The sequence below is a fragment of the Tachysurus vachellii genome, chromosome 5 (assembly GCF_030014155.1).
Source record: "Tachysurus vachellii isolate PV-2020 chromosome 5, HZAU_Pvac_v1, whole genome shotgun sequence".
NCBI classification, from domain to species: domain Eukaryota; kingdom Metazoa; phylum Chordata; class Actinopteri; order Siluriformes; family Bagridae; genus Tachysurus; species Tachysurus vachellii.
The window spans coordinates 309,261-335,986 of NC_083464.1; the positions used below are offsets into that span (position 1 = coordinate 309,261).

The 26,726-nt window shown below is 39.4% G+C and overlaps 1 protein-coding gene across 1 annotated transcript in view; it reads left to right on the forward strand.

Moving 5' to 3' along the window:
- LOC132845450 (SH3 and multiple ankyrin repeat domains protein 2) overlaps positions 1-23,878 on the forward strand; it is a 90,732-nt gene extending 66,854 nt beyond the window's left edge. Inside the window, exons 16-27 of the mRNA XM_060869422.1 lie at positions 7,150-7,232; positions 7,344-7,468; positions 7,768-7,903; positions 7,990-8,073; positions 9,379-9,402; positions 10,066-10,125; positions 10,215-10,339; positions 18,104-18,230; positions 18,318-18,526; positions 18,644-21,168; positions 21,286-22,527; positions 22,971-23,878. Coding sequence (XP_060725405.1) covers positions 7,150-7,232; positions 7,344-7,468; positions 7,768-7,903; positions 7,990-8,073; positions 9,379-9,402; positions 10,066-10,125; positions 10,215-10,339; positions 18,104-18,230; positions 18,318-18,526; positions 18,644-21,168; positions 21,286-22,527; positions 22,971-23,052 — 4,822 coding nt within the window. The 3' untranslated portion in view covers positions 23,053-23,878. The remainder of the gene's footprint in view (positions 1-7,149; positions 7,233-7,343; positions 7,469-7,767; positions 7,904-7,989; positions 8,074-9,378; positions 9,403-10,065; positions 10,126-10,214; positions 10,340-18,103; positions 18,231-18,317; positions 18,527-18,643; positions 21,169-21,285; positions 22,528-22,970) is intronic.
- Positions 23,879-26,726: the final 2,848 nt, after the last annotated feature.

Here is a 26,726-nt window from a genome sequence, read left to right on the forward strand (position 1 = left end):
CACACCACTGGAGTCCAACATATTTGTAATAGAACACTCTCTTTTTTCTCTTTTTTAAACTTTAATTGTATGTATTCTTATATAATTTTTACTTCTTATTATATATTTATTTCTTTTTTTTTCTCTCTTCTGTGTTTATAAATCTGTAAAGCTGCTTTGTAACAATGGGAATTGTTAAACATGCTTTACAAATAAATTGAATTTGTATTCTCTCATTAATGATGATAACAAATTAGAAGTTGCTGGGCAAATTGTAATTAACAAAAGCAACACTGAATTATGGTTTAAAAACCTGTCCCAGGCTGTAATGTAAATGTTCAATTAGTAAATCATACGTAAGGTGTTACTGTTACCATACCAAATAAATTCAAATTCAATTTATTTGTATAGCATTTTCAACAATTCACATTATATCAAAGCAGCTTTACAGAAGTATAAACGGAAGAGAAAAAATACATACAGTGGGGCAAATAAGTACTTGATACACAGCCGATTTTTTTAAGTTTTCCCCACTTACAAAGAATATCTGTAATTTTCATCGTAGGTACACCTCATCTGTGAGAGACAGAATCTAAAAAAAATCAGAAAATCACATTGTATGATTTTTAAATAATTAATTTCTATTTTATTCCATGAAATAAGTATTTGATACAATAGAAAAATAGAACTTAATTTTTTATAGAGACCTTTGTTTACAATTACAGAGGTCAATTTTTTCCTGTAGTTCTTGACCAGGCTTGCACACACTGCAGCAGGGACTTTGGCCTGCTCCTCCATACAGGTCTTCTCCAGATCTTTCAGGTTTTGGGGCTCCTGCTGGGCAACACAGAGTTTCAGCTCCCTCCATTGATTTTCTGTTGGGTTCAGGTCTTGAGCAGGTCTCTCCAGGACCTTGAATAGCTTCTTATGGAGCGACTCCTTAGTTGCCCTGGCTGTGTGTTTGGGTTCGGGTTCACTGTCATGCGGAAAGACCTTCTTCAATGCTCTTACTGAAGGAAGGAGGTTGTTGCCAACATCTCATGATACATGGCCCCATCCATCCCACCCCCATGCTTAACAATTCACATTGACTAGGTCCTCCCTTGTAGTTCCAGGCTGATCCCTCACCTTTCTGAGGATCATTGATTCTCCACGAGGTGAGATCTTGCATGGACCCCCAGTCTGAGGGAGATTGACAGTCCTCTTGAATTTCTTCCATTTTCTAATAATTTTGCCAACAGTTGTTGCCTTCCCACCAAGCTGTTTGCCTATTGTCCTGTAGCCCATCCCAGCCTTGTGCAGGTCTACAATTTTGTCCCTAGTGTCCTTAGACAGCTCTTTGGTCTAACCCATATTGGAGAGGTTGATTTAGTGTGTGGACAGGTGTCTGATTGATTTAGTGTGTGGACAGGTGTCTTTTATACAGGTGAGTTCAAACAGGTGCAATTAATACAGGTAATGAGCGGAGGAGAGTAGGGCTTCTTAAAGACAAACTAACAGGTCTGTGTGAGCCAGAATTCTTGCTGGTTGGTAGGTGATCAAATACTTATGATCACTTAATTTTATTTTTTAATTATTAAAACGTCATACAATGTGATTTTCTGGATTTTTTTTAGATTCTGTCTCTCACAGTTGAGGTGTACCTACGATGAAAATTAAAGATCTCTCCATTCTTCGTAAGTGGGAAAACTTGAAAAATCGGCAGTGTATCAAATACTTATTTGCCAGACTGTATATATAATAAAAAGAAAAATATTTTAAATTTTTATTTTATATTTTAAAAATATGAATTTAAAATACTATTTATTTATCCCTAATGAGCAAGACTGAGGTGACGGCGGTGAGGAAAAACTCCCTGAGATGATATGAGGAAGAAACCTTGAGAGGAACCAGACTCAGAAGTGAACCTCATCCTCATTTGGGTGACACTGGACAGTAAATAATGTAAATGTTAATAATGTCCTTACTACAATAGTTTATAATAGTGCAGCCGAGAGCTCCTGAGGAACTAATGGCTCATTGTAAACTCTGAGTTCACCTCAGACTCAACACTAATTTCTTCCTGCTGATAAAGTCCAGACCATACAGCTGACTGACACAACATTGGTTAAAGAAGGCATGACAGTCTCCAGGTGGGTCCATCCACAACAATCCCATGAGTCACTGGCTGAACATGCAGATAACTCCATGGCAGGGTGACCACAGGGTGACAAGACTCCAAACAGGGGACGAACATCAGGATCGACGAAGTTCCATAAGAAGAGGTGATCAGACTAGGAATTCGAACACTGGGAGCACGGGAGTGAGAGAGAGAGAGAGAGAGAGAGAGAGAGAGAGAGAGAGAGAGAGAGAGGAATTATACCTAATAATTTCTAGTGGAATTGGAATGGTGATGGACAATGTAAATTATGTGCGAAGTGCAGACAGGGACTCCATCAAGACTAGCTATAGCAGCATAATTAAAAGTGAGAGCCAGAAGGTGACACAGACATGAGGGCTTCCTGGGTGTGTAAAGTGTCCCACCACTCCAGTCTGCAAACCTGAGTGACTTGCAAGGGTGGAAAGGCAACATTCAGACAACCCAGTTCACCAAACACTCTATGACCATGAACCCTCCAGATCTACCCCCACTTACCTAAGAAAAGCTATTTATTAGAAGCTTTTTAGCCTGGACTTAAACACTGAGACTGTGTCTGAGTCCTGAACACTAATTGGAAGTCTGTTCCATAACTGTGGGGCTCTGTAAGAAAAAGTTCTGCCCCCTGCTGGAGACTTTTTTTACTTGATTGAAGTAGGCATGAAGGATCATAAAAAAACCAAGAGATCACTCAGGTACCTTGGCGCGTGACCATTAAGTGCTTTATAGGTTAATAATAGTATTTTATAATCAATGTGAAACTTGACTGGGAGCCAGTGCAAAGAGGATAAGATAGGGGTGATGTGTTCATATCTTCTGGTTCTAGTTAGGACTCTAGCTGCTGTGTTCTGGACTAACTGGAGCTTGTTTATGCTCCTACTGGAACATCCAGACAGTAAAACATTACAATAATCCAACCTAGAGGTAACAAATGCATGAACTAGTGTTTCTGCATCATGTAATGACATCATATTTCTTATCTTGTTAGCAATGTTTTTGAGATGAAAATATGCTACCCTTGTGTTATACTGTGCTATAATATTTTTTATTTGAGCTTCAAATGAGAGACCAGTATCAATAATTACACCAAGATATTTTACTGCTGCACATGATGTAATAGAAAGACCGTATTAATCTGGTGATTCACATCTGACTTAGCTAAAGCATATAGCTGCGTGTCATCAGCATAACAATGGAAGCTAATTATTCTAACCCTATTATTCCTATGTAGGTCTGAATATAACTGCTGAGCTACAACCTTTTCTAGGATCTTGGAAATAAAGGGGAGGTTTGATATTGGTCTATAGATGGACAGCTGGCTTGGGTCGAGTTCAGGTTATTTAATCAAAGGTTTGATAAAAGATTTGTGCCGTGAAATCTTTTTCAGCACATAGCCAGTGCTAAGGGAAGAATTTATATTTAGAATGGGTTGGAGGTTTACTGGTAATATCTGTTTAAAGAAACATGTGGGTAATGGATCAAGTATGCAGGTTGATATTTTTGAAGAAGAAATTAATGAAAATAAGTCAGTCTCTTGAAGGGGATTAAAGCGGTCTAAATACTGAACAAAAACAGAAATATTATCTATGGAATTATCAAACAGTTTGTTTGGTATTTAATTAATGGTCTGAATTTTCTGCCTGATGTTATCAATTTTTCCATTGAAATAATTCATGAAGTCGTTACTGCTACAAATAGATGGTGTGCGCTTTTCAACAGTGTTTTTATTCCTAATTAATTTTGCTACAGTATTAAATCAAAATGTAGGATTATTTTTGTTATCTTCAATAAGGCTGGAGAAATACACTGATCTAGCAGATTTTTTGTACCAACAGTCTTTCAGAATTATCATATAATTATTTTTTGGTCTGCACTAGCAGATGTAAATGTACATTTAACACGGTGATGTGGCAAATTGCAAATATCGTGTCCAAAGCGCATTTTAAATGAAATGACATAGTGGTCAGAGATAACTTATGATTGAAACACTGTGACTATATTTTCTATATTTAATCCGAGGTTTAGAACGAGATCAAGAGTGAGACCTCCATTATGAGTGGGTCCTATTACATTCTGGTTAAACCCTACTGAATCTAATATGGAAATAACTGCTGTTCTCAGAGGATCTTCTAACTTATCAAAATAAGTCTCCAACAATTACTACTTTGTCTAAAGACACAACTAGTTTTGAAATGAAATCTGCAAATTCACAGATTTATTCAGAATATGGTCCAGGAGGTCTGTAAATAACAATTAGAGGACTTATTTTTTGTGGCTACATATATGTTAGTATGAAGAACTTCGAATGAGTTAAACATATGTCTAGATTCTTGCCGAGCTTATCATCATGAATAACTGCGACACCTCCTCCCCTGCCTCCTCCCCTGCCTGTTAGGTGCAGCTGATGTATATAACTTTAACCGGGCGGAGAAGCTTTGTTTAATGTGACATACTCGTTTGGTTTGATCCATGTTTCTGTTAAACACAGAACTCTAAACTTCTGATCAGTAATTATTTTATTATTAATAAGAGATTTAGATGTTAGAGATCTTATATTTAACAGTCCTAGCTTCAGATCAAAGGAGCTGGCTCTGCATTCACTATGATCTAATTTTATGCTAATAAGGTCACTAAAACTAATTTTCTGAGTGTTTATTGATGGTCAGATTATCCTGCTTGTCTGCTCCCTGGCTCTGGCTTTGGATTGTCACTGATTAACTAGGCCTGTTCTTAAACTATGTGCTATGCTGCAAGAAATGAGAGCAGCACCTTCCCGTGTGAGATGGACACCGTCCCGTCCTAACAGGCCAGCCTTGCCCTCAACATTGTTTTTGGAGCACCACCTGGACATCCATCAGTTCTGTAAGCTACATCACCACGCCACATTGGGATGGGGCCAGATCATACTACAGCATCGGACATCACCTTTGCTAATTTACACTCCTCTACAATATTACTCTTTGTAACCTCTGACTGACAAAGGCGTATATCGTTAGATACTACATGAAAAACTAGCTTCGAGTACCTATGCTTGCCTAAGACCATAAGATGACCTGCTATGTCCGGCATCCTGGCTCCTGGAATACACCTAATCAGTGCTGCTGGAGCCCCTAAAGGCCTAGCTAATTTCACATGCTTTAAGATGGAGTCTCCTATAACCAGAGCAGGTGCTTCACTGAGAAGAACAAACCTGTTATCTTGGAGATAAAGGGGAGGTTTGATATTGGTCTATAGTTGGACAGCTGACAGGGTCAAGGTCAGGTTTTTAAATTCGTTGTTTGATAACCGCTAGTTTAAATTTTTATGATGGCATGTTTTTTAAAACTGTTGATGTGGCATATCTTCTGTCCCTGTCAATGAGCTGTTGCTATAGAAACAATAATGTTTTAGATTGAGGACATTAATATAAATCTCTGTTGTGCAGCCGCTGTGCTGTCAGAGCTGCTGTTGTAGAGAATTAATCAACACATTATGACTGGAAGTCATAATTTAATATGACTGTCCTTCAAGGCATTTTTATGTTTTGTATATGTAAAACTGCTACCACTGTGTGGGATATAGTGTGGGAGATTGCAGTGCGCTACTGACTCTCAGCTAGCCTCTTTTTAAGATGAGACATTTCTTTCTGTCATTTTTATTCATCAATCTAATTAATTGTTCTATTAAACTGCACAGATTATGAACTGCCATTAGCAACAGGGAAAAGATCTTCTGAAATACTGACCTTCAGATTTTTTTTATTTTTATATTTCATGGAAGAATAAGGTGACATACAGTAAATGCAGCTTTCCAAACAGCAAAAATAAAAATATTTTCCACTAGTTTAGCAGGAAATGTTCACACAATTTAATAATATAACAAGTCATATTATGCATATTAATATGTGTGTGTGCTTCTTGGAAGTGCGCCACTGTGCGGCACATGTGGAATCTGCTCATAAACAGTGTGTAGATCTGAAACATGACATGAGCTCCAGTAGCATGAACTCAAAAGATGATTGTACACTTAATACATGCCGTAGCCAATTGCAGTGCCAAGAGCTTAGAGAAGTCTTTTAGAAAGTCTTTGTGTTCATTTTCATTCACACTCTGCTTTATGTGCTATGTTTGTACAGTTGTGCATTATAATCCCACTCAGTCATTTTTTGTACTGAAAGAGAGTGCACAATCAATTTAGTAAAACATTCAATTAAAAGTGTAATAAAATTGCCTACATTCTGCACAAAAATGATAATTTTATGATATTGATAGTGTCTTCATTAAGCTTCATTGCTGGATCGAGTGCTGTTCTGCATGATTATTTTAAAAATTACAACTAGCACCATTGATGCAGTAATATCAAGTCAAGAAGCTTATATTGTCATTCCACCCATATATCTCTGACACAGTACACAGTGAAATGAGACAACGTTCCTTCAGGACCATGGAGCTACATAGAACAACACAGAGATAAGGACTTAGTAAGTAAGTTAGTCCTAGACAAATAAAGTTCATCTGTGCAACCCGGTGTACACAGTGTGAGACACAAGACAAGAAGATGGTCAGGACAAAAGACAGTGCGAACAAACAGTACAAAATGTGCAAAAATACTGTAATGAACACTTAATATATTAGCAGCAGTTATATGAGGTATTGTAATGTATTGTGCAAAACAGCAATTGATATTTGATGATTTACTGGTGTTATACTGAATTATTTATTTCAACATTTGCCATCATCTCATTCATATATGTTCATATTAGTCTTTAAACTTGACTTTTCTCAGCTTGTTGTCTTATCAAACACTGGTGATTTGTACAGAACGATTAAACCACGAATCAGATCCAGGTGGTGACTTATAGGTCCCTGATATCTAATTCCTAGTTCATAAGTAGATATGGAACTATGCAGACTTCAGGATTCACCTCAGCCTGACTTTATGTTTATGCTGATTGAATTCTGTTCTGTTTTTTCCCCAGTTCAGACACTAGCTCTAATGAATTCACTCACTTTCTGTCTCTCTCACTATCTCTGCCTAATCCTAACCCATCTCAGTGATTACATTATAAAGGAGAAGTCAGTTCTTCTGCAGAAGAAAGAGAATGAGGGCTTTGGCTTTGTGCTCCGAGGAGCTAAAGGTGACACACACACACACACACACAATATTCCATCTCTCATTTTTAATATAAAGTATATTTCATATGTCTTATATTATGAATCTCTCTCTCTCTCTCTCCCTCTCCCTCTAGCTCAGACTCCCATTGAGGAGTTCACTCCCACTCCAGCATTTCCTGCTCTTCAGTATCTGGAGTCAGTGGACGAGGGGGGTGTGGCCTGGAGGGCAGGGCTAAGGATGGGTGATTTCCTCATCGAGGTTGTGTGTGTGTGTGTGTGTGTGTGGACTTTCATACAAATTCACAGTTATTTTTAGTCAAGTGATGCGTTCAGTTAATTACATACACACACACACACACACACACACACACACACACACACATGAAAACCATATTCACTCTGCATACATAAATATTAACAAAGTAGCAGTGATGAAAACTCTATCACAATATCTTTAACCCACATTATAACCCCACCATTCACAATATCAAACGAACCTCAATTTCATAAAAACAAAAAGGTTTCTTGTTTCCGCTTGTTCTCTGTCTCACACTGCAGGTAAATGGATTGAATGTTGTTAAGGTTGGCCATAGACAGGTTGTTAATATGATTCGTCAGGGTGGCAACAGCTTAATGATGAAGGTCGTGATGGTAACACGGAATCCCGAGATTGAGGAGGTGCCGAAGAAAAAAGGTCAGGGGTCACTTTCGAAACTTTAAATGTTCCATTTATGTAATGTAATACTTACTGTGTTTATAAAAATGTACAACCTGTTTCAGTTCCACAGCAGCAGACAAAGAGATTAACCCCACCAGCCATCACACTACGATCCAAATCTATGACCTCTGAGTTAGAGGATATGGGTATATATATATATATATATATACACACACACACACACACACACACACACACAGCTTCACATTTTATATTTTTATTGTTGTACATAACTATACATCATGGTGTGATTATGTCACTGTTTGTCTTCTTCCTGACACCCTGGGTGGATCCTTAGTGGAAAAAGGTAGGTGTGTGTGTGTGTGTGTGTGTGTGTGTGTGTGTGTGATTCCAATTATAAGGATGGTTTTACTCACTTTACTTGTGAATACTGTTTTGCTTGTCAAATAATCATTAGACAGACAGATATGATTACAAGGCGCACTATTTACTTATAGGAAGCTTGATAGAAGGGTTTACAGGGCATCTGGTTAAGAGAATAGTTGTGTATGAGGACTGAAGTCTCACAGGACTTTAACATGATTGTGAGGCACTGAGTGATGCATTTACAGTGTTCTTCATTTTAAATCTTTTACAGTGATGTGGTGCTTTAATTTGGGAAACTAGTGTGTACAATTTGGAAAATAGAGTAAATAACCTCAATTCACACACTATGCTGATACTGTTGGCATATTTAATTTCCAAGAAAGGAAAAAAGATGGAAAAAGAAAAAAAAAAATCCATGCCAGGCTTCAAAAACGCATATAGATATGATCATTGTGTTTCACACCTACTCTACATTTACAGCATTAGTGTGTACAAGGAGCACATAAAACTAGGCCATACCACTGGACCACCGTTCTGGAAGTTAATAATAATATTATTATTATTATTATTATTATTATTATTATTATTATATAGGTATAACTGTTAGAGATAAATAGTAACTTAATTTTAAACTTTATATAAAATAGACTACATTTTTATGGTTCTATACTTCTGCAAATCTGCTTTAAGAAAATGTACATTGTTAAGCACTAAACACAAATTGAATGGAAGAATTAATAACAGCCTTAAATAAATCAGAATTGGAATTAGAAACAAAGTACACAATAATATTATAAGCCAAATAAGCATATATAATCAGAACATATTATGTGCAAACACACAGACCTGCAAAAATGAGTTTACATATAGCTCTTACAAATAACTATCTGGTAAAAGAAAGGTCAGTTAAAACCACTTATATATTGAAGCCAGTTACAGAAGATAATGATGATGCAGTGGAATATATGTATACAAATAGCAAAAACATGCGATAAGATAATGAATAAAACAGAAATTTTGTGGATTTGCCCTCTGCCTAACAGCAATGCACCCAATTATATTATAACCCTAACCCTGTGGGTGGTCTGGTATAATCATGATTTTTTTTTTCCTTCTTTTTCCAGCTTCACCATGGAAGAAGAAACTCGGTTAGTGTAATTTTACAATGAAATTCCAACAGACTACTCAAAACTAGTGAGATGTATCTATCTAATAAAAACAGACTTCACCTCTTACTCCAGATTTGCTTCACATGTATTAGCATAACATGCTAAGCATTTATTAGCATTACATGTATCTTTCTGCAGGGTCCCGTCAGGCTGATCCCAGGCAGCATTCTAGAGAATCTTCAGACTTAGTAGCAGACCATAGTAGCAGTGTAGGGTCAGTGCAGTCACAAAATGATCTATGAGGTTGTGGAAGTTCACTGAGGCATTATGAATGCCAGAGAAAACCTGGTGCTGTTAGCATTCACTGCTCATACAGAAGGTACAGAAGTGATGAGTGATCCCAATTGAGTCCAGTTGAGTTGGTATACAAAATCAGATTGTTATATCTCCCATACTGCCTGCTTTTCTGTGGCCATCCAGAATTGATTGGGTTGGTAATCCCTTTAGTTGCGAGCATATGTAAGTTCTGTAAAGTGTTCTTTATTCAAAGCAATCAATTGTTGTTGAACACTGTCTTGTACCTGTCAGTAAACATTGTGGTGTAGAAGTTTGGTACTGCAGAATTCCTCGAAAAGGCCCAGTATTCAGCACTGTATTGAACTTACACGTGTGTGTAAAAGTGTGTTTTTATTCTGTTTGTAGATCAGTCAGAGAGTTCTCAGGCTCCCGATAAGAAGAGGAGTGTTTACCAAATGGCCCTTAGTAAGTCTGTTTTACATTTTTTTTTACAAGTTATTTATTTTAATATTAGGGAATAATACTATTTAAAATGTGTTACTGCTATGTGTTAGATAAGCTGGATGAGATATTAGCTGCTGCTCAGCAGACAATCAGCACATCTGACTCTCAGGGACACAAAGGACATGGAGGTCACGGTGGAAGGAAAGAACGGAACAAGGGCTTCTATGCTAATGAGGTAATGCCACTTCTGGGATAGTCAAATTCCTGTTTCGTGGTTACATTAATGGCACAAATTTGATGGATTGTCATTCAATTTCAAAGAGTGCTATTCACATCAATGCTTCAAAATTCCACATTTCCCCATGTTAAAGACTAGCTGATTATGGAGTGTTTATACCCTTGAGTGTAATGTCCATAAGGAGGCATTTGATGCTGACACATGAATCTTGTTGCTATAGTTACTACCAAATCTGTTTCTCTCTACATTACTATCCTTCTCTTTCCATCTCTTTCCCTTTGCCATCTTTATCTGGCTTTCTATATCTGTGTAATTTAAAAGTGATGTTAAAGTTTAAAATGTTCATGCTCTGATAATATTCTGTAAAAATATCAGTATTAATCAAGCAATTAAAATCATAGCATTTATTTCCCACAGCAGTTAAAGTATGGGGAAGATTAAAGGAAATGTTTATTACAAAGCCTTTTTGCAATTTTTTAAAAATATATTATATTATATTTTAAATTCTCTTTATAATATATATTTAACAGAGTAGATGAGGATGACAATCCATATGCAGAAGTTTACAGAGACTGAAGCTTACAATCTAAATTGTTAGACACAATAAATTGTAAATAATCTGTAGCAGAGTTGGCAACAGAAAAACAGTCTATCATAGCAAACAACACATCGTAATCCAAAAGTCAAGAAGTCAAAGAAATCACTACTTCCTCTGGAGGATAGTAGTGTGAATGTGCACTGCAGCTGTTATAGAATTGGATTATGGAGTATGCTCAATTGTAGCATGACATCAATTATCCGCCTATTTCTGAATTAGCTTCTCCACCTGTCTGTTAGTCTGAGCCTGAGGTTAAACTCACTTTAACATGGAGTTGCCTGCAGAAAGCCTGCTAAACCCTGGAGGTGAACTTTTGTCCTCTGTCAGCCACTATGTCTTCTGGAGTGCCTAGATACTGAAAACATAATAAAACAGAGTACTATCTGTTTCCATGGCAGTAGGCAGACCTTTTTAATTGTAAAAGTCAATAGGCTTTGGAAAACTGATTGATGACAACTGGGGGGTTGTATCCCCTGGAGTTGGGTAGGTCGTTCATGGAGTTGTTAGAGAGATGGGAGCATGTTCATTGTGGAACTGGTAAGGGCTGGAATAGTCCAGCTTGGAGTTCTCTGGTGATTTTTGCCTGGGCACATACATGACAGGGTGACAGCAGTATGGAATTCACACCTCTCTGTCTTTTCTTGTTGTAGAGGTTGGTGGTTCTGTAGGTTGGCGAGGCCTGTCCTTGCATGCTGATTGTGATGTCTCATGTTCTGGGAATAAATGAAGATATTATCTATGTAAGCAATGTTTCAGAAGATCATAAGAAGATTTTGTTAATGATAGATTGGACCATTGCTGGCATGTTAGCCAGTCCATATGATGCTCATACTGCCTCAGTGGTACTAAAACAGTTTTTCACTCATTAATTTTTCTAATGAGAATGAGGTTGTAGGCACTTATTAAATCCAGCTTGGTGAAAATGTGTGCGTGACAGATATTTCTGAAGCTGAAGGGATTAGTGTCAGTGGATATGGATGCTTAACGGTTATGGCATTTATATCTTGATGATCTATGAAAGGCCAGAGACTGCCACCTTTGTTCTCAACAAACAAGAATCCTGTGGCTGCAGCTGAGGTGGAGGGCCAGATGAAACGGCCTGCTAAGACACCCTCAATATAGGTGTCTATGGCTAGAATTTCATGAGAAAGGGAGTACACTTTTTTCTTTGAAGGTGTGGCATTGGGCAGCTGTCAATGTTCCTCCAGGATCATGGTGCTACATAAAACAACATACAGCTACATAAAACAAAACAGATCTACATAGAACAACACAGGGCTAAGGACTGAAAGCAAGTTGTCCTAGCCGCATAAAGTGCAAAGTGTGCAACCTAGTGCAAACAGTGCAAAATGAAAGACATTGCAGACAGACAAAACAAAACACTACATTACAAAAACACACAAGATAGTGCCAACCAGTGTGCATTTTGTACATTGTAGAAAACTTTGTGATGTTTGGTCTGATGGGTGGTCTATATTCTGGAATTAGCATAACAGAGATGTGGTCTGAGTAGCTGAGGGGGGAGGGGGTGGGGGGTGGGGGGGGGCAAAGAGCACCGATTTGAGATTTGCATGATTGAACTCTCGGGCAAATCAGTCATTTGAGGTGAGCATTCTGCAGATCGCCAATAGCTCTATAGAACTCACTAATGCCCCTTTTCCACCAAAAAGAACTGGGTGCTGGTTCAGAGCTAGCACTGGTGCTGGTTCAAAGTTGGTTCCACTGGCGAACCTTCTAAGAACCAGTTTGCCTTTCCATTGGTTAGAGAGCCATCACAGAGCCGGGTCTGACGTCACTGTATACGCGTCACGTGTCCCAGCATCTTTAGCGCAGCAGCGGCAAACACAAACACAACATCAACAATGGCGGATGTTGCTTTACTGTTAATGCTTATGGCTTCGTGAACCAACATTGGCATCCAAACGCGGCGAATCCAACGTGTACGTGCAGCTCCATGTAATCTGTATAAACGGAGGTTGTAATCGAGAAAGTACATAACATTATTTTATCATTAACATAGAAAAAAGTTAGCCTTAGCATGTAGCTACTTACTATCATGTGTGCTGATAATATATCATATCGCGGTAAAGTAAAACTGTATTATACATTAGTATACTTATGGTACATTATCAAAGGCACTAACAGTAGCCCCGCCCACAGCCCCTGACACAAGCGGTTCTTAAGTCTACACCAGCAACGTTTTGGTGCTACTTAAGAACCACTTTTCCTGGTTCAGAGCCGGTGCTTTGGCTGTCGAAAAAGAAAGAACTGGTTCTAAATTAGGCTCTGACTCTGACCAGCACCCAAACTGCCTCGGTGGAAAAGGGGCAATAGAGCCTCTTTAGTATAAGCGCTTGGGGGAATGTACACTATGACAGTGAAAACTGTGGTGAATTCATGTGGTACATAAAATGGCCTGCATCTATATAACACAGAGCTGCATTTCTGTCGGCCCGAAACAAGGTGAGCCTGTCTAGCTGAATGGCGCCATCTGGAACTGTCGCTGGGCCACATATTTGTAAAAACAAAGATGCAGCTATACTCTTTCCATGCAGTCCGCTCAAGTCGGATGTAGTCCAATTTATTGTCCAGGGAGCAAAGGTTTATAAGTAGGAAATACAAGAAAGCCAGCCGGCTAGGGTTTGTTTTTAGCCAAGCACGGACCCCCGCCCGCTTGCCACGCTTCCATTTCCTTGTTCACCTCTTTTGGCACCCCCTCTTCTGGTCACAGGCATCAGGTGATGCTGGTTGCATAGTTTCTCCAGAATATCATCATGCAGATTGGTTCTTGGATGATCATTGTACTGAAATAATGTCTGGCAGTTGTACACATGTGGGCATGTGGTAGCCTAGTGGTTAAGGTGTTGGGCTACCACTTGGAAGGTTGTGAGTTCGATCCCAGGTCCACCAAGCTGCTACTGTTGGGCCCCTGAGCAAGGCCCTTAACCCTCAATTGCTCAGTTGTACAAAAATGATATAATGTAAGTTGCCCTGGCTAAGGGATTTGGATAAAGCCAAATGCTGTAAATGTAAATGTACACATGAACACCACTGTCTCTGGTGTCCATGTACTTTGAAAAGTTGAGCTAAGTACATGAAGAGCACCATTTTGGACCCGGAGTGGCCTCTGCGTGCTACTGCCGTGCCGCCATCTTGGATCATCAGCCTGGGGAAGAAGAGCATTATTGGAGTTCAGGAATGACTGCTGGAATTTGTGAAGACAATGTTTTCTGTAACTGAGTAAATGAGGCAGTCATATGCGGACATTTATTTAGAGACAGCAGCTTAAGATACAAATCATGAGACATGTAGTTAACAACCAGTACCTGAGTTGGCAATAGACAAGCTATCCAACCAGGGCTTCCACTGGCAGTTGGTAGGATGCATGTCCACAGCTGTTGCATATAATATATTTCCTTAATTCTATTAATATGAAATCATGGATCTAAAATGTTTTATTTGTGTGGTGTAACTGAGCAAATAAGACCTATATGAAATAACTCTGGAGCTCTTCCTGGGGTTAGGTCAGGAATGAGGAGCCTGTAGCAGGCTTGGCAAAACTGAAGGGAATTTCTATTCACTTTTATTGTTTTATTTATGTGTGCACAACCAATCTTTTCCCTCAACACACAGATACATACACACACTTGTGGCTTTGAAGTTGTATTTCATCCTTACTCCAGCCCAGCTGGTGTGCTGGTCCAGCATTAGGTGCTGGTTGCTGATATGCTGGTGTGCTGGCCGACCAGCCTGGGATGCTGGTGTGCTGGCCGACCAGCCTGGGATGCTGGTGTGCTGGCCGACCAGCCTGGTATGCTGGTGTGCTGGCCGACCAGCCTGGGATGCTGGTTTGCTTGTCAACATATGTTGTCTTTTGGATGCTAGTATAATCCCAGCAAGACCACAGTAAAACCCATCTGTTACATAGCACATTTCTTAGTGCATATTCATAGTTAAATAAAGACCAAGACAATTTTCTAGAGAATTGTAATTTACTTTCTGGATATTCTGGATAAACATAAAGTTTGTTTAAAATATTTATTGGACAATGACATTTGCCATCACACTGTAATATACACACGTGCACAAATAACGTTACACAATATAACCTTTACAACACACATTTTTGGTCTTAGCTTCCGCTCTCTCTTTTAGCGAGGAACAAGTAGTATGTGGTGGCGATGACCATGTTTTTTTAAGAGGTGCTACCCGGAGTCATTTGCCTTTAGACAACTCCTGCTCTATGTCTTCTTTATTCTTCTTTATAGAAACAAAATAAGAAACAAAACTATATATCACTCATTTGTTTATATTGTGCAGTGAACGAGTTACGATAAAACAGCTACTGCTTAAGTTACATACCTTTAAGCGTTAGTATTTGTGCCCTGAAGAAGTCTTGCTTCCATCGTACTGAATAAACCTGAGTTTGGTCAAACATGTAGTTAAAGTCCTTAATTTCGCTAGTTGAAACAACTGCCGTGCAGCCGTCATCCAGGTACCTCACGTATGCAAACATTCTGATTCCCAGTGATCAGCAGATTCGTTGTGTAGAAGTGAAAGCTTTTTATTTACCCCAAAACAAAATCCTAATTACGGTGGCAAAAACATGATGATCTGGAACACGTGCACTTATACTAATTTCGATAAACACTGTAAGGTATATAATGTAGTCGAAAACATTGCGAGATTTATTTTAGGAAAGTGCAGGAACTACATTTACCTTCGTGAACATAGTTGCTTTAAAGGTTGCATAGCAACGCTGATGCTGGGTAATATCTCTTCACATTACCGCTTTACTAAAAAAAAAAACAATAACTTAACTACCTCTTAATTGAGACAAATGGATTATATGTATATATGTGTATATATATATATATATATATATATATATATATATATATATATATCTATATATATCTATATAAAAACCATCATTCTGTATGATTTATATGCTGCTTCCCTCATGGAGCCCTGGAAGTCAACATTTGTTGGTGTTACTATATTTAATTTGTGGAGACACTTTAATCCCTAACAAATGATTTTTAAATGTTTTTATTCTTTGTTATTTAAAGCTTTTTGAGCTTTATTTCAGTTCTTTATTCAAAAGAGGGAGCAAAAGAAATAACACACTTATAATTAAATATATTCCAATATATTGTGTTTTAATCTTGTATTAATGTGTTGCATAGAAACATACACAAGCAAAAATAAAGCTTGTTCCCATGAAGCTCATTCCAGCAAGATCATACTGGTTAACCAGCTACACCAGCCCTGTTTTGCTTGATAACACCATGACTATGCCTGCCACCCAGCTATACCAGCACTATACCAGCACGAACCAGTAAAAACCAGCCTAGACCAACATGGAATTCATGCTGGTTTATGCTGGATTTTTCAGCAGAGAGTGGCAGCCACACATCCCTTTTCTGAGCATTGTTGTAAACAAACTTATGAAACTGTTCAACACTGGTGCAAATTTGTTCAATATCCATAAATTTGTGCAGTTTCACAAAGGGTGAATTACATAGACATGGGTTTGTCAGTCAGGTTCTCTTGTGTGATCCCATTTCAGGAAATATCCTGTAAGAGTGGCTCCATACCACTGCATACTGAGATGTGGAGAGGCACCTAGTCTGCTAAAACAAACCCAAAGCCAAATGCTATCATGCAAAACCATCTAATGGTTTGATTAGGTCCATACCAATTCTTTCAAATTATTGGTAATAGACAGAAATTCACTTTTGGTGTGAATGGTTTACTGACTGACATTCCTGACTTGCGACAAACCACCTGCAAACATTAATGCAGATGTCTGGATGATGAAAATAGATTGTTTTACAGTGAGTCACCTGGAATAACTTTTCCAGGGGGCTCTCTAGAACCAAGAACTGAGTTGTTTCCTCTTTTGTCAAACTGTTTACACAGTTGGGCTTGATTGTTAAGAGGCCCAGATTTGGCAGCTTGGTGGATGAGGAATTTGAACTCACAACCTTCCCATTGGTAGTCCAACACCTTGCATACCAATTCCCATTGGTAGTCCAACCACTAGGCCACCACACCCCTATCTATAACCTCTTTTTAATAATTATATTAGACATGTATTTGATAAAGTTTAATGAGACAAATCTCTCAGGTGTCTGCTCTTAAGGAAACCCACAAAATGAAATTTCACTAAAGAGCAGGGGAACTGGGCCCCAGAGAACCCAGAAGGGGGGTTCTTGGATGTTTATTAAGGTATTGAATCAAGAGTTGTTGGATTCAGCTAGCCATAATTCATGTATGTGTGGCATATACACTCTTGAACGTTTACCGGTGCAAAATATGTCCAAGCTTGATTGGGGTGACTTGTGGTGAGTTAGGGATCTATGAAACAAATTGCAACAGCATCAAAAAGTCAACTACATCTTTGAGGCGATGGTCATCTTCTACCAACCACCTTTGAAACTTGTCTCAGAGCTGTCAATGTCAATGGGCAGCTGAGCTTCCTGAATTCAATGAGTAGAATCACTGACAGTGTTGTTCGGGGGTGCCAACCCCTTTCAATATTGCACCCTTCAGGTGAGGGTACTCCAGCCAGTTTGCAATCTGCAGCTATTTGCCACTGAGCTTGGAGAAGGTCCAGGAAGCACCTTTCCTGCTCCAGACACGGGAATAGTGGATCATATATAGTGGTGAGAATTCCATCATGGCATATCTTCCTAAAATCCACAATTTTGACATTAGTTTAGCACTTGCCTCGGTTTTGTTAGGAATGAGAAGATGGAAAGCAGCCTTGGGACAACTCAAGGAAATCTTTCTTTTAATGTTTTCTATTCATTTTGCTTTTCAACAATTTTTTTAATATTTGTGCACTCAAATACATGTGGCTTTGTGCCGTTAAGCTTGCTCTCTCTTATACACACTCATCTCTCCCTACTTTATTCTTTCTCCACCTGACTGAAACACAAAACATATGTTATAGTGATGCTGTACAGGTTCAGATCATTACCTCTCATTTTCCCAAGCTCCACCCTCCATTCACAAACCAGTGCTTGAGCATGCAATTTTAAATATTTGCACTGAAGGAATTTTTCATAAAAAAAGAAAGTGTCTGATTATATATATTTATAATGTATCTGACCTATTCTGTATTCTGTATATTTTAAACTGTATATTTTAAACAGCAAAGTTTTAACCAATTGGGAGGCATTGGTGTGATGTCATCAGGGTCTGGGTATGGTTCTAATTATGCCCAGTTTTCATCAACCCACACCTCCCAGCATGGGGTGATGCTTCGGCAGAAATCCATTGGTGAGGCAAAATTTGGTTGTCCAACTTACAATTTCTGTTAGGTTAATTTTCTTTTATATATCCTTCATATTTCTCTTCATATTTTAGGAGTAACTGAGGAGGAAAGGGGACATCTTCACCCCCCCACTATGAAATTATCTCGTAGTTTATCAGTGCCAGGGCCAGATGATATCCCACCTCCTCCTGAAACCTCTGCACCAGAACCTCCAGTTCCAATTCACAGGAGGCCAGAGTTCATACACAACAACCCCACTCATCACATCCAGATGCAAATAAGAGCTCCATCCAGTCGTAGGGTGAGCAACATAAATTAACACAATGTAACCAGGCCATTTTAATAATAATGCATTCTTTATTGTCATATTGTATTCTTTCTTATATATTATCATATATATTATATATGTTTTTTAAAGGTGGATGCTGACCATATTAGGAGGGGAGGAGCTAAAATGGGTGGTTTAAGGCGTGGTTCAAGCAGTGCTGCACCTACATGTGACATGCCTGTGGCAATTGCCAAGACAACTGGTCGCCGTGGTGGTAAGGGGCCATTGCTAAAGCAACGTAAGGTGGAGGAAGGAGTTGGGAGATCAGAGAAAAACTCAATTCCAATTCCAACTATAATTATCAAGGCACCATCCACAAGCAGCTCAGGACATAGCAGCCAGAACAGCAGTGTAGAAGCAGAGCCATCTCCACAGCTTGAGGCTAAAGAGGAGGAACATCACAACAAAGTATCAATCCCAGAGCCACCTACAGCCCTGCCTCCAGTTCCACCTACACCCTTTCCTCCAGATGTAGGTGGAACAGCTCAACGTGAAAGAGAACGTTTCCGTGATTCCCGCCGCAAAAGCACTTCCTTTTTCTACTCATCTGAAGATGATGTCCTAGTTGAGCCTGGCTCTGCCCAGTTGGCTCAGAATGAGCCTGCTCCCAGGCTCCGCCCCTCCAAATCAATTGATGAGGGCTTGTTCACAAGTGATGCTGCTAGTATGCCACCTGCCTTTGGACTTCCACAATATGCCTCTCAGCACAACACTACCTTTATTCACCCATTAACTGGGAAAGTTCTTGATCCATCAAGTCCACTTAGCCTGGCATTAGCCGCTCGGGAGCGAGCGCTTAAGGATGATCGTCGATCCCGTAAGGAGGAGAGGCATTTTGGACGCCAGTTTTCTACTGCTGCTGCTTTCCCAATCCCTCATTCCTCTACCCACAATTCACAACACCAGTCCTCTTCCTACATGAACCAAGCACAGTCTAACATCTACCCTAGTGGAAGCAGCCCTACATCAACAAGTCACTCTCCACTGAGTCGACCACAGAGTCCCAGAATATTGCGATTGTCTAGTAGTGGCATATTGAGTGTGGAAAGGGAGGGAAGAGATGTTCAGAAGGTGCAGCTCACTACCGAAAAAATAAATCAATATCAGATCTTTCACCATGAGAAGGATGGGTATGGAGAAATGTCTCAACAGCTCCCTCAGCATAGACCCCCATTATTACGCATGGATACTGAATTGAGTGCTAATGCTACTCACTATAGTAATCCTGCATTAGAAACCAACAAGAAGGCAGACACACAGAGAGAAAGGGATGAAAATAAGGAGGAAGGTCCAAACAATGAAATAGGAGGTGGGGTAATGGTTTTGCCTCCTCCAGCCCCCTCGGTGGACATAGCTGATGAGTTTCTCTTTGCAGAACCACTACCACCACCCTTACAATTTGCTAATGGGGTGGACAGGGCAGTACAAGGAGCAACAGTATACAACCATCATCAACAGGAACATCCTCATCAAGAACAACATGGTGTGCAAAGATTCCTGCAGCATGATCAGCAGCTCCTGAACACCCCTCTAGATCCACCAGAGTCAACAGAAACCTCTCAGAATCTACCTGATATTCATCCATCAACCTTTCATCCTTCTGCCATTGTTCATCCATTTCTTTTTCCCCCTTCTCCTCTCATTCCACCACCCCAGCTCTGTCCTAAAATACCTCCTTCCAATCCACCCAAACCCATGCAAATGCCACAAATTCACCCCCAGCCCCCACTCACTTCCCCTCAAGCTGTCGACTCTGCTGCATCCAGTTTGACATCATATGATAGTGAAGTGGCTAATTTAACCCAATCTGCTCTTTCTCCTTCACTTCCATCTCCCCAGATCTTCCCTCTAACTTCCACTTCTTCTGCCCCACTCACTTCCTCAGACCCTGCATCATTGCACAGGCCCTTCCCACTTTTTTACCCAGCACAAGATCATGGTTGTTCTACTCTTACCTATCCCACCATGACAACTGCTGCTGCAACAGTGACTGCTGCTGTAGTAAATGTCACCATGACAACTCCTTCATCAAGTCAACTGGTTTTTGAAGGTGAACAAATCCAGTCAAAATCAAAGGGGTTTGAATGGCCTGAAGCAGTCGTGGATTCTGGAATTGAGGAACCAGACAGTCACAGCAGCAGTGACCATCACACAGAAAGTGTTAGTGGAGAAAAGAGGCAAGAAGAAAGACGTGTGAGCACAGAAAGTGGTGGAATAAAGGAAGGCAGAAGAGTGTCCCTGGATTCTTGTCTGTCTAACATAAACCAACAGTTTGAAATGCACAATGACACACATGCAAAAACTTACAAACACAAAAGCAAACCTCCACCGCCAACACATACGAAACCACACTTACATAACACTGCTAAATTACATACTAATATGGATGTAGGACGAACAGTACCATCACTACGACGACAGACAAGTGCTGCCCCAGGATTCTACCAGCAGGATGAAAAGATGGAGGCAAAAGGAGAAGTGAAGGGAACATCTTTTATGGACAGACGTCTGAACTCTCCTCTTTCGAATGTAAAGGCCAGTATTATCAGTGAACTTAGCAACAAACTGCAGCAGCTCGGGGGATGGCAAGGTCAAGGGTCACATCAAATGCAAAGGTCAGAGGCCTTCCACTATAGACAGTTTTGAAGTAGTCAGCTAAATCATAAATGATCATCTTGGATTTGTATCCATCTAAAGGTTATCTGAGCTTATCTGATTTTTCTTTTCTATAGGTTTTCAGAAGACCTGTCTTCATTAATTCCTGCAAGCCATGCACAACTACTTTCCTCCTCTCAACCACTTCAGAGATCTCTGTCCCCTTCTTTGGCTCCTGTCCCCTTAACTCCTATTAACTCCAAGCCTTTAGGCTCAACTATTATCCCTAACCCCTTAGCACCATCGATTACTGCTAATCCCTTAACTCAGACTATTTCTCCTAATCTCTTAGCCCATACATTGCCTCCTAATCCTTTAACCCCAACTCCATTGACCTCAGGACTTTCCTCTAGCAGCTTAACCACAAATATTGTACCTAACTCCATAGTGCCTAGTCTCACCACAAATCCTGTACCTTCTTCACCTTTGACCCCTGCATTAACCCCTACCTTGACCCCTCAGATACCTCCTTATTCTAACTGGACCCCATCCCACTCTCCTCTGTCTTTCTCACACTGTCCTCTTTCTCCTCCCTGTCTGCCTCATGCCCCTCTTTCTCCTTTGTCACTTGCACACCCTCCATTGTCCCCTCCATCATACAGCCACCCTCCCATTTCTCCTATATCCCTTTCACATGCCCCTCTTTCTCCTTCCTCTGTGTCCTACTCCCCATACCCAAGTTCGCCAAAGCATCGTGCTAAATATCGTACTAAAGGTCTGGATTTGTTTTCTGCTTCAGATTCAAGGCATTCTGAGTTTCATATCCAGCGACGCCGTGCACCAAGTCCTCTTATTTCCTGTTCAGAACGACCACAACCTGGGCCTCCACGTCCTTCATCTCTTCCTCTCTTTCCTTCTGCTTCCCTTTATGGATCTCCCTTTGATCTGCAGGCCCCCCTCACACCGCCATCATCTGCCCATCCTCTGGCTGAACATTTCTTCCCTCCAACTCCCCCACTAATGCCCCCTTCCTCTCCAGCACCTACTTCAAGCACTTTGATAGCATCACACTCTCTCTCCCCTACACACTTCCTATCAGGTGGCTCTTCCCCTTCCAGTGTGAGTTACTTGTTGCCTCTTACCCTTCCTCCACCCAATCGGCCTTTTGCATCCAAACCCCTCCCATACTGGACCAAATATGATGTTGCTGATTGGCTGACCTACCTAAACCTGGCAGAGCATCGAGAGCGCTTCCTAGACAATGAGATTGATGGTTCACACCTGCCATCACTTACAAAGGAGGACTTCCTGGATCTTGGAGTTAGCCGTGTCGGACATCGTATGAACATTGAGCGAGCGCTGAAGAGAATGACTGACAGGTAAGTAAAAATAATAAATAATATAAAATTATATTTTGCTATAAGTTCAGATAAAGTTATTATTATGCTGCTTCTGGAACATGTAGACACTCGTCACTGGATAGCCTAAAGACTGAAATCTACAAGTCAATTGCTAACCTCCAATTGCACAGTTGTATAAAATGAGATAAAAATGTAAAACACTTTGGATAAGGGTGTCTACCAAAATGCTGTAAATGTAAAAATTAGCCTACTGTACTGTGTTGAACTAATTAATGTAAAAAGACTGCAAGCTAGAAATATTAAAGCAAAACAGACTGTATTCTGTGAAAATATCAAGAGCACAAAATACAGCTTCTTGATAGAATATAAATAACCTGATAAAACATTTCTATGGCATTTAGAGTAATAAAATCACTGATAATAATATCAGTGATGCAAATTCTTTGCACTCTTTCTTTCAGATTGTCATCTCCATTTTCTGTCTCCACTGTTTCCTCAGAGGGCCCGAATGAACGACTGCGAGAAGAAGGAACTCAGAGCTGAAGGCTTTATATTGTAGAGAAAACAGGGCTCTCAAATGTGTCACTTATTTCTGCAGATAAGCATAAATATTTACACACAAAAACAGCAAAAATCAATTTAATATAAAAATGTCTTAAAATCTGTGCTAAGCTGCTTCAGTGTTTAATTGATCCACCTGAAAGAATCAACATCTGAAAGCACCCTCAGCCTTGATAGAGGATAAAAATGCAAGTCTGCTTTCTGGTTCTTAAAATGATTTAATATAATTTAGTCACAGTGATGGCAGTATTTCTTGCTATGGTGATGTAAAGTTTGTAGAAATACATTGAAATGATTGTTATTGTTGTAAACCTGTATACAGGTAAAATTCATGTCATATTCATCATTACTTGTGTTCTGATGATATGATGATGATAGTTTTACAAAAGTTATTTTTACCTACATGATAATGATTATAATAAATGGTAATAAGAATAAGCATTTAATGGTTAAGTACATAAAGATTTTTCACACTGTAAAGATAACTGGTCTTCCAGATCACAGAATGCCATAAATGTTTCCTTTGGGTATCAGTTCTTCTCATCAGATATCTGTACAACATGCACACATTTAAGTGTGTGACAGGTTACTGCAAAGATTATAAGATCATTTAATGTTATTATAAAACATCTTTTAGGAAACAGTAAAAATCTATGGAATTATTAAGCACTTATGACATATGACAAATATTTATGCAGAGCTTTATAGACTTATCAGGTATTTCTGTTGCTGTGTAAGGATGAATTTATGATTGTGACTATCAGAGAATAATGATTAAGATATTTGAATAAATGAGAATTATACTCCATTTATCTGTGTTCTTTTGGTCCAGTATCAGCATCAACATCCCAAATTCCAAACAATCAGTTAAGAATGGCCACAGAATGGGACCTGGTCACTGCTGTTAAAGAGGATTGGGACATAAAGAAAAAAAAATCAAAGCACCTTCTCTTAATCACATGGATAACAATGTGAATTATATGAACATGACTTTACATGTTTCCTGTTTGGAACTTTTTGACATGATGTAACTGTGATTCAATTATTTGGACATGAAAGGCACACAATTATTTTTTCACAAAAATATACGGTAGGATGCGATAAAGCTGTTCAAATAAATGTGTAAAATAAATTGGTAAATTATGTAACAGGACATTTCCTAAAAATGTTGGGAGGTTGCATATATAATTGTTACTTAGACTTATAGCTACGTTGTATATACCCTATTGCAAATCAGTTGTGAGAGGAGGTCAACTACAGTAGGTGACGTCTTTTACACATGAATTTATAGTCCATCACTCTATGAAATACACGTTTATTTGTAAAGCTTGTTAAAATTCACAAATAAAATGCACATAGTACCCTGTGTGGTTGACAGTTCACAGAAACAGAAGAGAAAAAGATTAAAATTAATTTATAAACATTAATTTAAAATTTAAAATACTATATATTCATAACATATAGCCCTATGTTAGCTAAATAGAGCTGGAGGCGAAGGCGACAAGGAAAAACTCCCTGAGATGATATGAGGAAGAAACCTTGAGAGGAACCAGACTCAGAAAACCTCATCCACATTTGGGTGACACTGGACAATAAATAATGTAAATGTAAATAATGTCATTTCTACAACAGTTTATTATTGTGCAACCGAGAGCTCCTGAGGAACTAATGGGCAAACTCTGAGTTCACCACAGACCCAACACTAATTCCTTCCTGCCAAAATCTTCAAATGATCACTGATAAAGACCAGATCATACAGCTGACTGACACAACATTGGTTCAAAGAAGGTATGACAGTCTCCGGGTGGCTTTATCCACAACAATCCCATGAGTCACTGGCTGACCATGCAGATCAATAAAAGACGATCAGACTAGGAACTCTGAACACTGGGAGCTCGGGAGTGGAATATATAGCTCAACAGAGAGAGTGTGCGTGTGTGTGTGTGTATATGTGTGTGTGTGTGAGTGAGAGAGAGAGAGAGAGAGAGAGAGAGAGAGAGAGAGAGAGAGAGAGAGAGAATTATTAGGTATGATTGTGATCAGGTGAAGGACAATGTACATTATGTGCAAAGTGCAGACAGGGACTCCATCAAGACTAACTATGACAGCATAACCTAAAGGCTAGAGCTAGAAGGTGAAAAACATGAGGGCTTCCTGGGAGATTCCCACCACTACACAGTCTGCAAAAGACAAGCTATTCATAAAAATCTAGACTAAACAAATGTGTTTTTATCCTGGACTTAAACACTGAGACTGTGTCTGAGTCCCAAACACAGGAAGACTGATGGGCTCTGTAAGAAAAAGCTCTGCCCCCTGCTGGAGCCTTTTGTACAAAAGTACTACCAAATAGCCTGCACATTTTGATCAAAGTAGGTATGACGGATCATAAAAAAACAAAAGATCACTCAGGTACTGAGACACTTAGTGCTTCATAGGTCAGTAATAGTACTTTATAATCAATATGAAACTTGACTGGGAGCCAATGCAAGGAGAATAAGATAGAGGTGATATGTTCATATCTTCTGGTTCTAGTTAGGACTCTAGCTGCTGTGTTCTGGACTAACTGGAACTTGTTTATGCTCCTACTGGAACATCCAGACAGTAAAGCATTAGTATAATCCAACCTAGAGGTAACAAATGCATGAACTAGTGTTTCTGCATCATGTAATGACATCATATTTCTTTTCTTAGCAATATTTCTGAGATGAAAGAAGGCTACCCTTGTGGTATTATTTATGTGAGCTTCAAATGAGAGACCGGTATCAATAATCATACCAAGGTCTTGTGGTGGCAGTTTTGATCTACATGTAAAAAACACACTCAGACTCAGAGGTGGTAGTAAAAGCAAAGAAGTAAGAATAGAATTTTATTTTGCTGCAGCAAAAGGCATCTTCCGTACAGTGTAGAGTGCCAAATCTACACAGTGAAAAGGCAAATTATAATGATGGCTCTCCCATTTATACACTTAGTGTGTGCTTATGTGGCCTGGTATGCGTGTGTGTTGGTATGTGTGTATGCATTTGTGTTTAGGTGGCCTCCCAGTCACTTCGGCAAGGTCAGTTCTTACCAAGCACATGATAACATTACCTCAGTTTGTTAAGAGTAGTCACCATTTAGATCTACGAACTGATAGTGATCTGTCAAATAAGACCTGATCCAGGAGAGGGCTGTCCCTTTAACACCAACAACATGTTCTAGCTTATCAAGTAGAATAACATGATAAATGGTATCAAAAGCTGCGCTAAGATCAAGCAACACCAGCAAAGAGAAACAACCCTGATCAGAGGCCAGTAAGAGATCATTTACAACTTTAACCAGTGCTGTCTCTGTGCTATGATGAGGCCTAAATCCTGACTGATACATTTAGTCTCCTTTAATTGACTTGATTTCTTCTTCAAAATTATCAACCTGCATACTGGCTATGTGCTAATGGAAGAATTTATTATCTTTAGAATGGGTTAGATATCTACTGGTAGTATCTGTTTAAAGAAACATGTGGGTAAGGGGTCAAGTATGCAGGTTGATAATTTTGGAGGTCCTGGGACTCCAAACTGTGGGCCGTACGGGTGGGCAAACACACCTCATCCACCCTCACCTTAAAGGTGAGTGTGGAGGGAATTATGGTGTTGAACGCTGAACTGTAGTCCACAAACAGC